General features: G+C 48.7%; 2 protein-coding genes across 2 annotated transcripts in view; one reads left to right on the top strand and one right to left on the bottom strand.

Annotated features, from left to right (window-relative positions):
* Window positions 1-217: 217 nt before the first annotated feature.
* rabl3 (RAB, member of RAS oncogene family-like 3) lies at window positions 218-5,510 on the bottom strand. Its single transcript, XM_062533579.1, has 8 exons — window positions 5,412-5,510; window positions 5,083-5,174; window positions 4,860-4,989; window positions 3,464-3,578; window positions 2,785-2,935; window positions 1,384-1,455; window positions 1,170-1,208; window positions 218-642 (listed from the first exon to the last, which is right to left on the bottom strand). The coding sequence occupies exons 1-8, from the start codon at window positions 5,455-5,457 to the stop codon at window positions 586-588; spliced, it is 702 nt and encodes a 233-aa protein (XP_062389563.1). The 5' UTR covers window positions 5,458-5,510; the 3' UTR covers window positions 218-585.
* Window positions 5,511-5,689: 179 nt separating this feature from the next.
* gtf2e1 (general transcription factor IIE, polypeptide 1, alpha) overlaps window positions 5,690-15,744 on the top strand; it is a 21,353-nt gene continuing 11,298 nt past the window's right edge. Inside the window, 2 exon segments of the mRNA XM_062535400.1 lie at window positions 5,690-5,764; window positions 6,337-6,910. Coding sequence (XP_062391384.1) covers window positions 6,463-6,910 — 448 coding nt within the window. The 5' untranslated portion in view covers window positions 5,690-5,764; window positions 6,337-6,462.

Raw genomic sequence — 15,744 nt, 5'->3', positions numbered from 1 at the left:
AGACATTAATGTTATATACAATATGACAAGAACCAAATGATTACTCAATAAGCACTCAGTCTGAAGCAGTCTTAGACATTAATGTCACATATGACAAGAACCAAATGATTACTCAATAAGCACTCAGTCTGAAGCAGTCATAGACATTAATGTCACATACAATATGACAAGAACCAAATGATTAGTCAATAAAGCACTCAGTCTGAAGGAGTCTGCTGTAAGTTTCTTTACTGAGTTTCAGATGAAACAGGAACATCACCAGAATCATACATAGAAACACATTTGCTAATGTAGCAAACAATGCATTACAGCTTATGGTACACAGTCATCAAGGGGAGACTGAATATCCATGAATCCAGTCGTGTGAACTTCACCCGTCATAATACGGAGTGTGGAAGTCTTAAGACGCTTTCTTTAGTTTGGGTGTCTGTACAAGAATTGAGGAGGGCAGCTGAGACAAAACCAGGGCAAATGACAGAAAGGCTGATGGCAATGTGTGAACTAGCAGCAGAGGAAACCACAGCCACCTGTGTGTGTGTGTGTGTGTGTGTGTGTGTGTGTCTGGGGGTGGTCTTGCAGTCAGGCTCAGTCATAGTGCAGACTCTTGAAGTTGAAACGCTTTCGGTCTGTAAAACCTGCAAGCTGGAGAAAGCAGTTCAATTCAGTATTCAGAATGAATTTTCATAAGGCAAGGGGAGTTTATTTATATAGCAAGTTTCACAGAGCACAAGCAATGTGCTACGAATCCAATAATCCAATATAAAAGTATCCAAGGTACAGAGAAACACACCTCACAACGCATGCAGGGCTGAATCAGGCCAATACCCATAATTAATTCAAATATATTTTATATATAAACACAAGCCCCCTCATCCAGCTAGTCCTGAGGCTCACACATACTCAGGACCTTGCCACACTTTCTCAAACTCAGAAAAACAAAATTACTTATCATATTGTATCATATCAGATCATATCATATCATATTAAAGGTCAATTGAATTGAATTGAGAGAGAGAGAGAGAGTAAGCAAGAGAAAGAGAGAGAGAGAGAGAAAGAGTGATAAAGGAAGAATGACAGAGAGAAAGAAAAATAGAGAGAGAGAGAGAGAGAGAGAAAGAGAGAGACAGAGAGAGAGACAGAGAGAGAAGCATGCTGAGGGGTACACTCACCTGGCTTGGGTCCTTAGTAAAATATCTCTTCTCTATAACCTGAGGGAGTCAAAAGCACCGTCATGAGACTCACATAGCACAGTTATCAGGGCTAGAGTGGCACTGCTGTGTGTGTGTGTGTGTGTGTGTGTGTGTGTGTGTGTGTGTGTGTGTGTGTGTGTGTGTGTGTGTGTGTGTGTGTGTGTGTGTGTGCGCGAGTCAGAGCTTTAGTCACCTTATCGAAGAAGCGACTCAACTTGACGGCGTTGGATGAGCCAGCTGCCAGGTAGCGTGGGTTAGTGCAGTCCTGTAGCAGAGAGAGAGAGAGAGAGAGAGAGAGAGAGAGAGAGAGAGAGGTGGGTGTTGAATCTGAGTCATTTGAGAACCCTGAGTGACCTCCACTCACTACATGAAAGTCCCCCCACCCCTACACACACACCATGCCTACACACACCATGCCTACACACACACACACACACACACACACACACACACACACACACACACACACACACACGATAAGCATGATAATGGGTGGATGTTTATGATAAAGCATGATAATGGGTGGATGTTTATGATAAAGCATGAACATGGTTAGATGTTTATGATAAAGCATGATCATGGGTGGGTGTTTATGATAAAGCATGATCATGGTTATGTGTGAAATGTGAGCTGGTTTATTCACAGTTGTGGGTGGATGTTTAAGCACTAGTGAAGTCCACTAACTGGGACAGCCTGATGTTCCACCATCTGATCATGTCACTGTAGGCGTTCCAAACCCAGATCACAACAGCACTTTGGCTCCCTCTGCTGGTGGCTTCTGCATGTCTAGTTCTGTTTGTTGTGCCCCTGTTGATTAATAGGTGGGACCCCTGGGGTCTGCAGGAGTGGCCCATAAATGCACCTGGTGCCATTAGTGTGTTGTTGCTTTTATATAAACATCATATCTAGGCAGCCACCAAGGCTGGAAACATGTAGTAGTCCCAGTGACACACAAGATGCTGTGCTGTGCTGTGCTGTGCTGTGCTGTGCTGTGCTGTGCTGTGCTGTGCTGTGCTGTGCTGTGCTGTGCTGTGCTGTGCTGCGCTGCGCTGCGCTGCGCTGCGCTGTGCTGTGTTGTAGCAGTACTCTGAAGGTTACCACCACAGACACCTCATGAGACCTGATGGTAATGCCACGTGCCCTGCTCTGGCAAGGTTATGGCCAGATGGGTAACAACCTGCTAACAGCACAGCAGACTCAGTAGCAGACATGATCTCCGTGGTGACCTGCTAACAGCACAGCAGACAGCGCAGTGCTCATGCTCACTGTGATGGTGTAAGAGCTGTGTTGCGTGTGCCTACTTTCCCCAACTCATGCAGCATTAGTACTTACTAACCCCATCCCCCTGATATGCCTTCACATTCAACCTCACCACGTTCACCACCCCTGTAATGCCAGTCTACATCTCACCACGTTCACCTCCCCTGTAATGCCAGTCTACATCTCACCAGGTTCACCACCCCTGATATGCCAGTCTACATCTCACCAGGTTCACCACCCCTGATATGCCAGTCTCCATCTCACCAGGTTCACCTCCTCGGCGTTAAAGTTCTACTCACCAGGTTGATCTCCTCGGCGTTAAAGTTCTACTCACCAGGTTGATCTCCTCGGCGTTGAAGTCCTCGGACAGGAAGGCGGTTCTGGTCAGAACCTCGTTGCGCTTGTTCTCGGGGATTTGGTCAAACTTGGTACCGATGAGCAGCAGGGGAACCGGGTTATCCGCAAACTGCTCCCGGTCATAGTCCCTACGGGAGAACACAGCACGTGTACGCCATCACACACACACACACACACACACACACACACACACACACACACACACACACACACACACACACACACACACACACACACACACACACACACACACACACACACACACACACACACACACACACACACACACACACACACACACACACACACACACGGTCATAGTCCCTATGGGGGGAACACAGCACGTGTACAGCATCATCTCTTGAACTCTTTCCTCTCATCATCAGGTTTACCCCAGATGAACCAGAAGTCTACATGATCATGTCCTGGATCATAGTCCCTGCGGGGGGGAACACAGCACGTGTACAGCATCATCCCTTGAGTGAGTGATGAGCTGGGCCCACTTGGACCTTTCGGACGCTATTCATCACACACACACACACACACACACACACACACACTCACACACTCACACACTCACACACTCACACACTCACACACTCACACACTCACAAACTCACACACACACACACACACACACACACACACACACTCACCCGTTGGAGACGATGACGCCGGTGGGGGAGGAGTCTTTGTTCAGGGCCTCCAGGGACCAGCGGTACAGGTTCTGAGAGGACTTCTTATTGGTCAGGTCGTGCACCAGGATGATGCCTGCACACACACACACACACAGCCAGAGAGGAGGTCATTACACTTCAGTGGTGTACCAGTGTAAAGGTAACTCAGGGTCATCAACACTGTGAGTACCAGTGTAAGGGTAGCTCAGGGACATCAACACTGTGAGTACCAGTGTAAAGGTAACTCAGGGACATCAACACTGTGAGTACCAGTGTAAAGGTAACTCAGCACCATTAGTAGCTGTTATAACTATACTGCTGTCCATGAATGCATCATGGCCTGTATGCATGTTCAGTTGTTTTGAGACTATTGACATGTTTTAGCGACTAATGGTTTACTGGTATCAGAGGTGGAAAAGTCCATCTTCACCAGCTGATTGTAATTAGCACAACTCTTCAGCCTGGTAGAGCAGCTAGTTGGTGAGATCGACTGTGTTACTGTAAGTGCACAGGTAGATCCAATACATGCTTGGACTTTTACTCTCTGAAGCTGGACTTTTCCACCTCTGGTTAGTATCTACTAGACTGGGTAAACACAGCCGGATCTGCCGATAGCTCAGGCTGGAAACCTGCACATTTATCTGTCCTGCTTCCTTTCCTCGTTTGCGGGAACCAATCACAAACTAGCTTATCCACCAGGCACACCCTGATTGGTTGAAGGACTTTCCAAATGCATAGGAGTCATTTGAACTATGCCCACTGGTCACGCCTCTTGTTCAGTAGAAATACAGCGCAGACTCCCCAGACTAATGTTCAATCTTAAAAGATTGAGCTTAGTCTAGTGATAGTATACACCGTACTGTACCATTGGTGATTAGTCTGCTGATAGCCAGGCTAAGTATGCACCATACTGTACCGTTGGTGATTAGTCAGCTGATAGGCAGGCTAAGTATGCACCATACTGTACCGTTGGTGATTAGTCAGCTGATAGCCAGGCTAAGTATGCACCATACTGTACCGTTGGTGATTAGTCAGCTGATAGCCAGGCTAAGTATGCACCATACTGTACCGTTGGTGATTAGTCAGCTGATAGCCAGGCTAAGTATGCACCATACTGTACCGTTGGTGATTAGTCAGCTGATAGGCAGGCTAAGTATGCACCATACTGTACCGTTGGTGATTAGTCTGGTGATAGGCAGGCTAAGTATGCACCATACCGTACCGTTGGTGATTAGTCTGGTGATAGGCAGGAGAAGTATGCACCATACTGTACCGTTGGTGATTAGTCAGCTGATAGGCAGGTTAAGTATGCACCATACTGTACCGTTGGTGATTAGTCTGCTGATAGGCAGAATAAGTATGCACCATACCGTACCGTTGACAGAGTTGTAGAACACTGCCCTCGTGCTCTTCACGCTGCTGGCGCTGCCCACAGATCCTCCAACATCCCACAATTCAATGTAGTACGTCTTCTCCTCTGCTGTGCCTTCTCTGTAATCGTGTACCTACGTGAGACAACACTGGATCTTTACACCCAAGTCAGTGTATGCAAAAGAAGCAGATTCGTTAATCGAGTGAAAGTAGGTAACATGTCTTACCCTTACGTCGACAGAACAACCAACAGTCCAGGATGGATTGCCCAGAACCTGGTTCTGACAGAGCAAGTGGACTAACGAAGATTTACCAACACCTGCAACAAACAACACACAAACACGGCAGATAGCCTACTGATGACATTGTTGACACGACAAAGCAATCGTTTTATACCAGACAGGTCGCTGCTAAATTATCAATGGACGTGTGCGTTAAAACAACCCGACTACAAACTGGATTCACTGTTCAAACACTCCAGGGTATTACTCACAAGAAATATTTAATACATTTCAATAAAAAGACAGAATGGGAGTAGGCATAAACATGTTTTTACCAGAATCTCCTAATACCAACACCTTCACTCTGTCAAGGGATGCCATCTTTCTGACAACAGCATTACGGAAGTTAAGAATGGAAGTTACTCATTATTTGATTGGTTAAAAACAATCTTTAAGTAACGGCCCAGTTTGGCGTATGAGAAATTGATTGGCACAACGCTATAATGACTCTGAAATATAGACCGTTTTCATTGGCTTTCACTCGTTTTAACACTGTTAGCCAATCAGAGGTCGTTATCTAAGGTAAATTACGTTTCTTCAGAATCACTTCCGGAGACAGCAGAGTTCCCATGCCAGTAACTGAGTTGGAAAGCATCCTATCGAAGTTGGAAATTAAGCCAAACCAAAGGTTATTTGACCAGTGTTTCATGTATAATATATGTAGACGGTTCTCATAGAATATGCTACCCGCGCATACACATTTCTTTTGTTTTAAAAGTGGGTCTGGTGTTGTTTGCGGCAGCTTTCTAAGCTAGCAAGCGTTAGCATGTTATCTGCAACCGGCGTAACGTTATAATATCGTTGCCCTGTCTCTGTCCATTTCTGGGCATTATCAATTATAATTAAAGTTCAAGTGATAAGAAGTTAATGACTGTCTTGGTATCTCTGTAATAAATGTACGATTCTATGTGTATATTACCAGAACCCCTTTTATCCAGATAGTTTCAGCAAAACATTACACTGGGCAACCTAGCTTGCTAACGTTAGAAACCCGAAAGCTAACTCCCTTAGTAACATGTCACTAATGTTAATAAAAGTTACCACTGAAGCCTTAGGTGATGTGCTAACGTCGGGGTTTTAACACCTCACCTTTGATCGCCCCAGATGTATAACTCACAGGGCACTGGTCCCTAACTCATTACAGTCAGCTAACGTATTAAATGCTTGTTGTACTGTGTACGTTTCGTCTTTGTGTTGCAGATTTGTTCTGAACAACACAACAGACCAGGTTCCATAAGTGCTCTCTCTCCTGAGAGAGACAGCTGAGTGAACCAGTCCCGTCCCACATCACCTCCAGCCTGCGTGTCTCTTCTGTCCCGCCGAGCGATGACGGAACCGGGGCTGCTGACCGTGGTCCCCCCCGCGCTGAAGCGGCTCGCGCAGCAGGTGGTGCGCGGCTTCTACGGCGTGGAGCACGCGCTGGCCCTGGACGTGCTCATCCGCAACCCGTGCGTGCGCGAGGAGGACATGCTGGAGCTGCTGAAGTTCGAGCGCAAGCAGCTCCGCTCGATTCTCAACACGCTCAAGGCCGACAAGTTCGTTAAGTGCCGTCTGCGCGTGGAGACTGCCGCCGACGGCAAGACCACGCGACACAACTACTACTTCATCAACTACCGGCTGCTCGTGAACGTGGTGAAGTACAAACTGGACCACATGCGCCGACGTATCGAGACCGACGAGCGCGATTCCACCAACCGGGCCTCGTTCCGGTGCCCCTGCTGCCTCAGCACCTTCACCGATCTGGAGGCGAACCAGCTGTTTGACCCCATGACAGGTGAGCGAGGAGGGGAGCACAAGGGATGAACGTGTGTGTGTGTGTGTGTTGTGTGTTTGTTTGTCTGTCTTACAGTCTAAATGATGAGCAGAAGGAGAGGGTGATGAGTGTGTGTGTGTGTGTGTGTGTGTGTGTGTGTGTGTGTGTGTGTGTTTGTTTGTCTGTCTCACAGTCTAAATGATGAGCAGAAGGAGAGGGTGATGTGTGTGTGTGTGTGTGTGTGTGTGTGTGTGTGTGTGTGAGATGTGGTGATATTAGTGATGCAGCCACTGAGGTGTGTGTACACAACCAAACCGCAGTAGTGATGGTAGCACAGTGCTGATGGAGGACGTTAAAGTGAGGTCCTGAGTGGCATATCGCATAAAAGTGCATCTTAAAGCGCTCTGGGTGCCTTGAACATGGCCGTATAGACGTAGCGTGATGTGTGCCTTGAACGTGGCCGTATAGACGCAGCTTGATGTGTGCCTTGAACGTGGCCGTATAGACGCAGCGTGATGTGTGCCTTGAACGTGGCCGTATAGACGCAGCGTGATGTGTGCCTTGAACGTGGCCGTATAGACGCAGCGTGATGTGTGCCTTGAACGTGGCCGTATAGACGCAGCTTGATGTGTGCCTTGAACGTGGCCGTATAGACGCAGCGTGATGTGTGCCTTGAACGTGGCCGTATAGACGCAGCGTGATGTGTGCCTTGAACGTGGCCGTATAGACGCAGCGTGATGTGGTTGGAGTGGAGCGCTCTGGGTGCCTTGAACGTGGCCGTATAGACGCAGCGTGATGTGGATGGAGTGAGAGCTTGGAAATGATGTGACATTGCTGCCTCTTCCACACTCTGCTGTCAGCTGAGCTGCTGCAGCGTGGGTCCAGTAGCACGGCAGTCCACAGCGCAGATGGAGAGGGTGATGTGTGTGTGTGTGTGTGTGTGTGTGTGTGTGTGTGTGTGTGGGGCCAGTAGCACGGCAGTCCACAGTGCAGGAACATGTGGTGCAGTGCGCGGGCACGGAAGAGCTCTTTCTGTCTGTGTGCTGAACGCACTTAGTGTGACACCTGAAGAACATGAGATTGAACGGTTCTGCGTACTGTGGGAAAGTGTGTTGTTGGTGGATGAGACTTGTACTCGTACAGCACTATAATATATAGTCTCATAGCAAGTCCTTGTTGTGGAGGCAGTATGCTCAGGCTCCTGGGGATGGTGTGTATGGTGTTTGGGTAATGTATTGGCTCCTGGGGATGGTGCTTGGGGAAGGTGTTTAGGTAATGTATTGGCTTGGGGATGGTGTTGTGTTTGGTTAATGTGTTGGGTTGAGGATGGTGTTGATGGTGTTGGTGGTGTTTGGTTAATGTGTTGGGTTGAGGATGAGTAGCTGTGATCCCAAAGGCAGCGTAGTGGCATCTGTATCAGTAGTGGTATAATACATTACCTCTGTGTATCTGGCCAGATCCTCCTCAGGTTAAAGTGCACATTGATATATTCTTTAACAACGCAGTCAGCGATTGTGCGAGATGTCACATTTATTTATGTTGATATTTAAAATGATTAGCGGATGCCTTTGTCCAAAACAATGGTGTATTGATTTCATGCTCTCAGTTGAGCTCTAAAAATGGAACTCCGTGTTCTTGCTGCAGTACTGCTGTGCAGCAGCAGGGGGCGGTGTGGGCCAGCGGATCAGCACTCCAGCTGCTCCTGTGCAGACTGAAGGCAGCGGACTGCTCTCCCAGGCACTGATGCCCACTGCAGTCTGACACGCGCTGCTGCAAACCTGCACCTCTGGTCAGTCTGAACTCAATCAGCACACCGCCACCATAGAGTGGACACAGTCACCAGCAGCAGCATAGAGTGGACACAGTCACCAGCAGCACCATAGAGTGGACACAGTCACCAGCAGCACCACCATAGAGTGGACACAGTCAGGCCAGCAGCACCATAGAGTGGACACAGTCACCAGCACCATAGAGTGGACACAGTCACCAGCAGCAGCACCATAGAGTGGACACAGTCACCAGCAGCAGCATAGAGTGGACACAGTCACCAGCAGCAGCACCATAGAGTGGACACAGTCACCAGCAGCAGCACCATAGAGTGGACACAGTCACCAGCAGCAGCACCATAGAGTGGACACAGTCACCAGCAGCACCATAGAGTGGACACAGTCAGGCCAGCAGCACCATACAGTGGATAGAATAGAATAGAATAGAATATATACTTTTTTGATCCCGTGAGGGAAATTCAGGTCTCTGCATTTAACCCAATTTAACCGAATTAGTGAACACACAGCACACAGTGAACACACAGTGAGGTGAATCACACAACCCAGAGCAGTGAGCTGCCTGCCCAACCAGCGGCGCTCGGGGAGCAGTGAGGGGTTAGGTGCCTTGCTCAAGGGCACTTCAGCCATGGTGGACTGGTCGGGGATCGAACCGGCAACCCTTCGGTTACAAGCCCGGTGCGCTAACCAGTACACCACGGCTGCCCCAAGGATACAGTCACCAGAACCACCATAGAGTGGACACAGTCACCAGCAGCACCATAGAGTGGACACAGTCAGGCCACCAGCAGCACCATAGAGTGGACACAGTCACCAGCAGCAGCATAGAGTGGACACAGTCAGGCCAGCAGCAGCACCATAGAGTAACCACAGTCAGGCCACCAGCAGCACCATAGAGTGGACACAGTCAGCAGCAGCACCATAGAGTGGACACAGTCACCAGCAGCACCATAGAGTGGACACAGTCACCAGCAGCACCATAGAGTGGACACAGTCAGGCCAGCAGCACCATAGAGTGGACACAGTCACCAGCAGCAGCACCATAGAGTGGACACAGTCACCAGCAGCACCATAGAGTGGACACAGTCACCAGCAGCACCATAGAGTGGACACAGTCACCAGCACCATAGAGTGGACACAGTCACCAGCAGCACCATAGAGTGGACACAGTCACCAGCAGCCCCATAGAGTGGACACAGTCACCAGCAGCACCATAGAGTGGACACAGTCACCAGCAGCACCATAGAGTGGACACAGTCAGGCCAGCAGCAGCACCATAGAGTGGACACAGTCACCAGCAGCACCATAGAGTGGACACAGTCACCAGCAGCACCATAGAGTGGACACAGTCACCAGCAGCACCATAGAGTGGACACAGTCACCAGCAGCAGCACCATAGAGTGGACACAGTCACCAGCACCATAGAGTGGACACAGTCACCAGCAGCACCATAGAGTGGACACAGTCACCAGCAGCACCATAGAGTGGACACAGTCACCAGCAGCAGCACCATAGAGTGGACACAGTCAGGCCAGCAGCAGCACCATAGAGTGGACACAGTCACCAGCAGCACCATAGAGTGGACACAGTCACCAGCAGCACCATAGAGTGGACACAGTCACCAGCAGCACCATAGAGTGGACACAGTCACCAGCAGCACCATAGAGTGGACACAGTCACCAGCAGCAGCACCATAGAGTGGACACAGTCAGGCCAACAGCAGCACCATAGAGTGGACACAGTCAGGCCCACTGACCAGCACCGCATGGACAAGGAGCTGGTGGACACACACATACACACACACACACATACACACACTCATCTGGACAGACAGACTCCCAGTTGAAAGCAGGAGTGGAGTGCTGATTTGTGTCTGCTGCTGCTGCTGTGATCAGGGGGTGAGGGAGAACAGCAACAGCACACACACACACACACACACACACACACACACACACACACACACACACACACACACACACACAGATGGCTTTTCATTATGTTTGATTAGGGTGCGCAGCAATAGACTTTTCAACGTGTCCACACATCTGAGTGTTCAGCAGAGTCAGGGGCTGTCTGCATGGAAGGCTATGGTCTGTGTTATCGTGTGTGTGTGTGTGTGTGTGTGTGCGTGTGTGCGTGTGTGCGTGTGTGTGTGTGTGTGTGTGTGTGTGTGTGTGTGTGTGCGTGTGTGTGCGTGTGTGTGCTGTTCTCCCTCACAAGGGCTATGGTTAGAGTCTGTGTTATGGTACGGCCATTTCATCAGGCTGTTGATGTTGTTGTTGTTGTTGTTGTTGTTGTTGTTGTTGTTGTTGTTGTTGTTGTGGTGACAGCAGCTGTGTGTCCCAGGCCTCATGTGGCATGACACGTGTCATGTGTGTGTTCCATCAGTGACCTGTGGGGCCAGCTCATCTGCACTCGTCAACAACAACAACAACAACAACAACAGCAACACATAACAGCACACAGCCAGTACACTTCTGTTTGCCCCTCTCTATTCTTCTTGTGTGTGTGTGTGTGTGTGTGTGTATTGTGTTTATATATACAGATACATTTTCCAAGTTTCCCCGTGTGTTTTCTAAGTTTACAACTTTAAATGTAACTGATGTTTTCTCCCCTGGGTCTTGGAATCCATTGGGACTGTAGGAGCAAACGATCAGTGTTAATGCTCTAATAGTAACGATCAGTGTTAATGATCTAAAAGTAACGCTCACGTTTGCCTGATGTTGTCCACTTGCGCCAGTACAGGAATTGACACAAGCACCTGTGTGTTGTTGTCCTTAGATTAGCCATCTTGCCATAACTTCTCTGAGTCGTTTGGTCGTCTTGATTGACAGTGATAATAACAAACTTGAATGAGTTTGAGCTAGTTACAATTTGGCCGTGGTTCATGACTCTACCTATTAGTGCACTGATTGCATGAACACACACACACACACACACACACACACACACACACACACACACACACACACACACAACCCTAAACTGCTGGAGTGGCCTGTACTCAGAGGGGCTGTGTGTGTCGAGTGCGGGGCTTACATTTAGCAGCGTGACTCAGTGCCCTGCATGAGTTGGAATTCCATCTATTTTCGGAACACTATTTTTTAACGTAATGTGTTTTCTCCTCGACTATGCTGTTTTTCGTAATCAAATTGAAATTGTATTCATTGCACAGCCCTAGTGTGCTGTTCATGTGTTAAAGTGGTCCTGCGCCTTCTTTCGTGTGTGTATGCGTGTGTGTGTGTGTGTGTGTGTGCGTGTGTGTGTGTGCGCATGCACATGTGTGTGTGTGTGTGTGTGTGGGAGGCCATTTGCATGCGTTCATGTATAATTGAAGTGGCCTGCGGTGTGCTGGGCCTCTCCTACGTGCGTGTGTGTGTGTGTGTGCGTGCCTGCGGTGTGCTGGGCCTCTCCTGCGTGTGTGTGTGTGTGTGTGTGTGTGTGTGTGTGTGTGTATGCGTGTGTGTGTGTGTGTGTGTGTGTGTGTGTGTGTGTGTGTGTGTGTGTGTGTGTGTGTGTGTGTGTGTGTGCGTGCCTGTGGTGTGCTGGGCCTCTCCTACGTGTGTGTGTGTGTGTGCGTGCGTGCCTGTGGTGTGCTGGGCCCCTCCTGCGAGACTGGTCTGAAACAGAAGAGATGGAGCCGTGTGTTTTATGTGCGGAGCTCACACACACACACACACACACACACAATTATAAAACAGTTTTCCATGGCACCTGCACTGTAGACAGCTGGTGATATTGTCTGTGCCTAACACGCACACAAACACTTCTCTCTCTCTCTCTCTCTCTCTCTCCATCTTTGTCTCTCCCTCTCCCTGTCTGTCTGTCTCTCTCTCTCTCTATCTCTCTCTCTGTATTTTTCTCTCACTTATTCAATTACGTTAGGCCAACCCACACAAATACACACACACACAGACACACGCATGGATGGTGCGCACACACACTCACACAGACACAGACACACATGCATGGATGGTCCACACACCCACACACACAGACACACACACACACACATAGACACAAACTCAGACACACACACACACACACACACACACACAATGGTTCAGTGAGGAACTGGCAGATGCCCAGCGTATGGTGTTGTAACACCATGATGACATCACATCCTCCTCAGGCTGAACTGAACAGATGCAGTTTATTACCTGTGTGTGTGTGTATGTGTGTGTGTGTGTGTTGTGTTCTGTGTGTTTATGCGCCTGTGTACAGTATGTATGTGTCTTTTTTGTGAGCATGCGTGCACGTGCGTGCGTGCGTGTGTTGAGAGAGCAGATTAATTAGTGTGTGTTTGAGTGATGTGAGGTAGGGTGCATATGTGTGATATGAGAGGTGTGTGTTAAGGCATAGCCAGTTGAGAGAGCTTAATTGCTGTGTGTGTGTGTGTGTGTGCGCATGCACACCCGTGCCCGTTTGTGTGTGTGTGTGTGTGTGTGTGATGATAAGTAAGAGGTGTGTTAAGGCATAGCCAGTTGAGAGAGCTTAATTGCTGTGTGTGTGTGTGTGTGTGTGTGTGTGTGATGATAAGTGAGAGGTGTGTGTTAAGGCATAGCCAGCTGAGAGAGCCTAATTACTGTGTGTGTGTGTGTGTGTGTGTGTGTGTGTGTGTGTGTGTGTGTGTGTGTGTGTGTGTGTGTGTGTGTGTGTGTGTGTGTGTGTGTGTGTGTGTGTGAGTGTGAGTGATGATAAGTGAGAGGGTGTGTTAAGTCATAGCCAGCTGAGAGAGCCTAATTGCTGTCCTGCTGTGTGAAACTGCACAAACACGGCTCAACATGGAGCCGGAATGGATGACATTTCCACGGGCCAGGACTGCACTGGGGCCCAGAGGTACAGAGGGGACTAGGACCCTACACACACACACACACTCATAAGGACATGCATATACACACACACACACACACACACTCATGAGGACATGGATATATACACACATGCACGCACACACTCAGAAGGACTTGCATATATGCACACACACATACACACACGCACAGTGCAAACGTAGTGATACACACAGTCTACCTGCTGTTATGTGTGGATAAGTAACGTTGAAAATTGAAGACATTCTGTTGTAAAATGATGCAAATGAGAAATACTCTGGAGAAATTCAACCTTTAGACTAACTCACACACACACACACACACACACACACAAATCGCTCTCTGTTTTTGCCCTCTCCCCTTTCTCTCTCTCTCTCTCTCTCTCTCTATCTCTCTCCCTCCCTCTCCCTCTCTCTCCCCTTCTCTTTCCCTCTCTCCTTCTCTCTCCCTCTCTCTCCCTCTCTCTCTCTCTCTCTCTCTCTCTCTCTCTCTCTCTCTCTCTCCCTCTCCCTCCATCTCCCTCTCTCTCCCTCTCCCTCTCCCTCTCTCTCTCCCTCTCTCTCTCTCTCTCTCTCATCATCACAAAGAGATGAGCTGACAGCCGCTAGTGAGCAAACGAGTGCTGTTGCTAGGATACGGGGTGGCAGCAGATAAGCAGCGATGCAGGCGGCTACTCGGCCCGAGCAACAGGCTGTTGCCGCTAGCGACCGCCCGGTGCCACCCAGCCTCCATGCAGACCGCACACTGGCCACTCTGACCTTTGCCCTATCGATATGAGCCCAGAGCTGCCGCCCCTGAAGTGGAGTGTGTGTGTGTGTGTGTGTGTGTGTGTGTGTGTGTGTGTGTGTGTGTGTGTGTGTGTGTGTGTGTGTGTGTGTGTGTGTGTGTGTGTGTGTGTGTGTGTGTGTGTGTGTGTGTGTGTGTGTGTGTGTGTGTGTGTGTGTGTGTGTAGCCCTCCTCCCAGGGATTTAGCATCTTACTCGAGGCACTGCAAGGTGAAAAACTACGGAAAAAGGTGTGTGTGTGTGTGTGAGCATTCAGGGCGAACGGTTTTCAATAAGTTGCTAAAAGGATGCTGTGTGCATGTGAGAGAGAGAGAGAGAGTGTGTGTGTGTGTGTGTGTGTGTGTGTGTGTGTGTGTGTGGGCGCAAAACTTTTAGCAGCTTGTGCTGGGGGCTTCACACTGGCATTGATTGTAACTGCTGAGACGCTCTCAGAAGCTCACCAAGCCTTTGATTACAATGAGCTGTGGGACTGGAGGAGAGGAGAGGGTGTGTGTGTGTGTGTGTGTGTGCAGATGGGCAGATCTATAAGCTCGCCACTGTCCTTTCTGCATGGTTGAATTAATCTACAAACACCACACATTCATGTACAAGCACCTCTAGACATTTGCCAGATCACAGAAACGTAGAAATATTTGAAGTGTTCTGGAGGACTGGTAGTATAAAGTATAAGCACATAAAAGCTTAAAATAGCACAGTATCCCACTATTCCATATCAGCAGTGAAAGGGAGCATGTTTACGAATGGTACTATTTTGACATCGGCATTTGCAATTGTTGAAAATCTCGTCTCGCAAATAAAATGCATAGTTTTAAGCCTGTATCTCTAATCTGTGTGTGTGTGTGTGTGTGTGTTTGTGTTTTGCTTGTTTGCCGAGAGGAAGAGTGTCTGCTGGAGACTGTGTTGCTATTGTCAACAGGTTAAAAGTGTGTGTGTGTGTGTGTGTGTGTGTGTGTGTGTGTGTGTGTGTGTGTGTGTGTGTGTGTGTGTGTGTGTGTGTGTGTGTGTGTGTGTGTGTGTGTGTGTGTGTGTGTGTGTGTGTGTGTGTGTGGTATTGTGGAGTTAGTTGTCCACTCTGACTGTGGCGAGGAAGAGAAGATTCTCACTGACATGAAGGTCATTAATCTCATCACACCTCTGTGTGTACGTGTGTGTGTGTGTGTGTGTGTGTGCGCGTGCGTGTACGTGTGTTGATGTGATGATGTTTGTCACCCTGTGCCTAGACTGAATGCATTCTCACGCTACAACCCCTCTTTTTTTCTCTCTCCCCCTCTCTCTTTCTCTTTGTCTCTGTCTCCATCTTCCCCTCTTTCTCTCATTTCGTCTGTCTTGATTAGTGTTTGACACCTCATGTGTGTGTGTGTGTGTTAGTACTGCAACAATGAGTGTGTGGCTCGTTCTGTGTGAAATAGTCACACTCATAAGAAAGCCGTGGAACTGAAGTTTCATGCCTGTAGAAT

This window comes from Sardina pilchardus, chromosome 4 (assembly GCF_963854185.1).
Source record: "Sardina pilchardus chromosome 4, fSarPil1.1, whole genome shotgun sequence".
Taxonomy (NCBI): Eukaryota; Metazoa; Chordata; class Actinopteri; order Clupeiformes; family Clupeidae; genus Sardina; species Sardina pilchardus.
The sequence above is the reverse complement of the archived record's forward strand: the minus strand, read 5'-3'. Positions and strand labels throughout refer to the sequence as shown.

Coding starts and splice junctions, on each gene's coding strand:
- rabl3 (XM_062533579.1), bottom strand. CDS start 5,457: ATGGCATCCCTTGACAGAGTGAAGGTGTTGGTATTAGGAGATTCTG. Junction 2,936..3,463: donor GGCGTCATCGTCTCCAACGG/GTGAGTGTGTGT, acceptor GTTCTCCCGTAG/GGACTATGACCGGGAGCAGT. Junction 1,209..1,383: donor TGAGTCGCTTCTTCGATAAG/GTGACTAAAGCT, acceptor TGACTCCCTCAG/GTTATAGAGAAGAGATATTT.